Consider the following 2695-nt stretch of genomic DNA (forward strand, 5'->3'; position numbering starts at 1 on the left):
AGAGAGAGAGAGAGATCATAAATATTTATTATAAAATATTTATTGTAAATCTTGTAATAAATGCTATGGAAATACTTAATAAACATTATAACTCAAGTAAAAAGTACTTATCAGAAATATTTATTTATATTTATCATAAATATTATATTAGATATTTAGTCTAGCTTTTAATAATATTTTGAATAAAGCTTTATATAAAATATGTATAAAATATTTATATAATATTTCAAAAAATGAATAGTAATAAATATTTATCATAAATATTCTGTGCTTCAGTAAACTTGTCTTATTTTAGTCAGTCTTTTAAAAATCATTTTCGTACAGATAAAATTGGAACAATTACGAAATATATCGACATATGTGGAAACGATAGCATATCAAGTATAAGCACCTCTCATCAATGGTGCTTATCGGACTGAATCGATATTTATGGCCCAGGTGCGACGCGATCACACGATCGTCCGTTCCTTATATATAGCATGATCCGCCTATAATACAGCATGACTGATTGCATGGTGTGTGTGTGCGATTGGAACGCGAATCCGTGCATCACGCAGTGTATTAGGTCGGAATAAATTGCCGGTTGAATGATACAATGATGTTCGGGAAATTGAACTATCACTCGTCACTCGCGATCGTCGATCCGTAAATTGTTTTGTTTATACATCCATAGGAATTTGTTCTAGAGGATGCTCCACATTAATCATAAATTCATACTTCAAATTAGCAGAAATCACCTCTGTAAAATTGGCATATTCCAGGATTAAAATTTTGTTTATATAAAATTGCTTAATTTTTCAATTCAGTTTTATAATATTTTTTAAAAGAAAATTAATTCTTTTGAGTAAATAATGAGTTTTTTTTATTTATAATAAGTATCATATATTTTAACATTATTATTAAGAAGATATTCTTTGTTAAAGATATCTAAACAGAATGATATTTCTGATAATTTTTCTGTGTACAATTTTACATCTTAAAAAATCAAGAATTGTACTTTCTTCAAAGCTTCTCTCTATCAGTAGAAAAAAAAAAGACACCTATTTTAAATACAATATAAATGTTTTCAGAGATTTTTACTTTCAGAAAAAGATTAGATTTTTTAGAGAAAAATGTAGATTTTTGCTTCTTGAAAATCGAAGAGCGTACTTTTTTCGAAATCGTTAGCTCGCTCCTTTTTGTTTACGACGAAATCGTGGTTCTACGAGGAGAGGTTGCGACACACCGATGTATACCCGTGTGTCAAGATCACCAGAGCGTGGAACGTCCGGTGGATACGGGCGGGTGCACGTGTCGGCTTTACGTGCATTGCATGTGACTCGGCACTTCGGCATCCGAATGCAGCCGTTCGCTCGCATTCTTTCCTCTCGTTCGTCGGCCTCAGTCGGCCTTTCTGGAGCGCTATAAATTATTACATCTCTCTTACGCACTTCCGATGACTCAGGCTGTCGGTCAGCCATACGGAATTCACTTGTAATCGCATGAGATTACAGTCGAATTTGCCATTATATTTCAAAAATCAAAATTCTAAAATTAAATCACGCTGTCGCGTCGCTTCTTATGTCGCAATTAAATATGTTAACTTATTACTTTCTAATCTAATGTTAGGTTCTTCCCGGACAACAAAAGTGTTTAAAATCAGGTCATAAAATCTGATTTTTTTGTGTCTAAAAGATGATTTAAAGACGTCTTATGTAACAATTTTATACTTTGTGTTATATTTGTTCTTATCCATTTTCTTCCTTCCATTCCGTCGTTTTTTTTTTATCAAGTCTTATTTTTTATCAACCAGTGTTATATTGATATTTCTTAGGTTTTATTATTAGATTCTTATTCATATCAGATTAGACTAGAGATTAAGCTTGAATTTAAAATTGAATTTGACCAATCGAAGTATAGTTCATTAAACTTGATATTGTATTTCTTTTGTCTGATAGATTAAATTCAATCTCAATCTCTACTGACATATAAGACTATCTATAACATCATATTATTCTATGATTTATTTCTTTGTTCTATTTACCGTGTTTTTGTGTTATAATTTTATTCTTCTTGCGTCCTGATTGTTTTGACTATAAGTAGACACCATGACGACTGCTTTGCAGTCTTATCTTTGGTCATCATGTCAGTCTTATCATGTTTTATTATATTTATGCTCTTTATAATTATTCGAACTATTTGTAGATCATTATTTTTTATATAGACGCAATAAAATTATTATTTATCCACGATATTACGAATTGCAAATTTGCTGCGAATCCGTAACCTATGCGAAATGCAAGCAATTCAAGATTAATCTACAATCTGCGCGATATTGTAAAACTTCTGTTAAACCACGAGATTTGAAGAAGAAAAAACATTTCTCTGTTTGCAGAACCACTTCAGGAACCGCGTTTCATCAATCAACCGTCCAGTAGTAGCAATATACTTAGCGAAAATCGCACGAAGTTTCTACAATGCCAAGCGAGAGGTAAGTCATGACCGTAACATTTAATCTGAAAATTTATTAACATAGGAACACACACACACACACACACACACACACACACACACAGAGAGAGAGAGAGAGAGAGAGAGAGAGAGAGAGAGAGAGAGAGAGAGAGAGTAGTAGTAGTAGTAGTAGTAGTATATAATTATATATATATATAGTATATATATTATTATTATATATATATTATNTATATATAATAATTAT

General features: G+C 31.1%; 1 protein-coding gene across 1 annotated transcript in view; it reads left to right on the plus strand.

The window, feature by feature from the left end:
- LOC105619212 (protein sidekick) overlaps nt 1-2695 on the plus strand; it is a 38844-nt gene that overhangs the window by 21164 nt on the left and 14985 nt on the right. The window contains exon 2 of the mRNA XM_012200736.1: nt 2375-2470. Coding sequence (XP_012056126.1) covers nt 2375-2470 — 96 coding nt within the window. The remainder of the gene's footprint in view (nt 1-2374; nt 2471-2695) is intronic.

The sequence above is a fragment of the Atta cephalotes genome, assembly GCF_000143395.1.
Source record: "Atta cephalotes unplaced genomic scaffold scaffold00020, whole genome shotgun sequence".
Taxonomy (NCBI): Eukaryota; Metazoa; Arthropoda; class Insecta; order Hymenoptera; family Formicidae; genus Atta; species Atta cephalotes.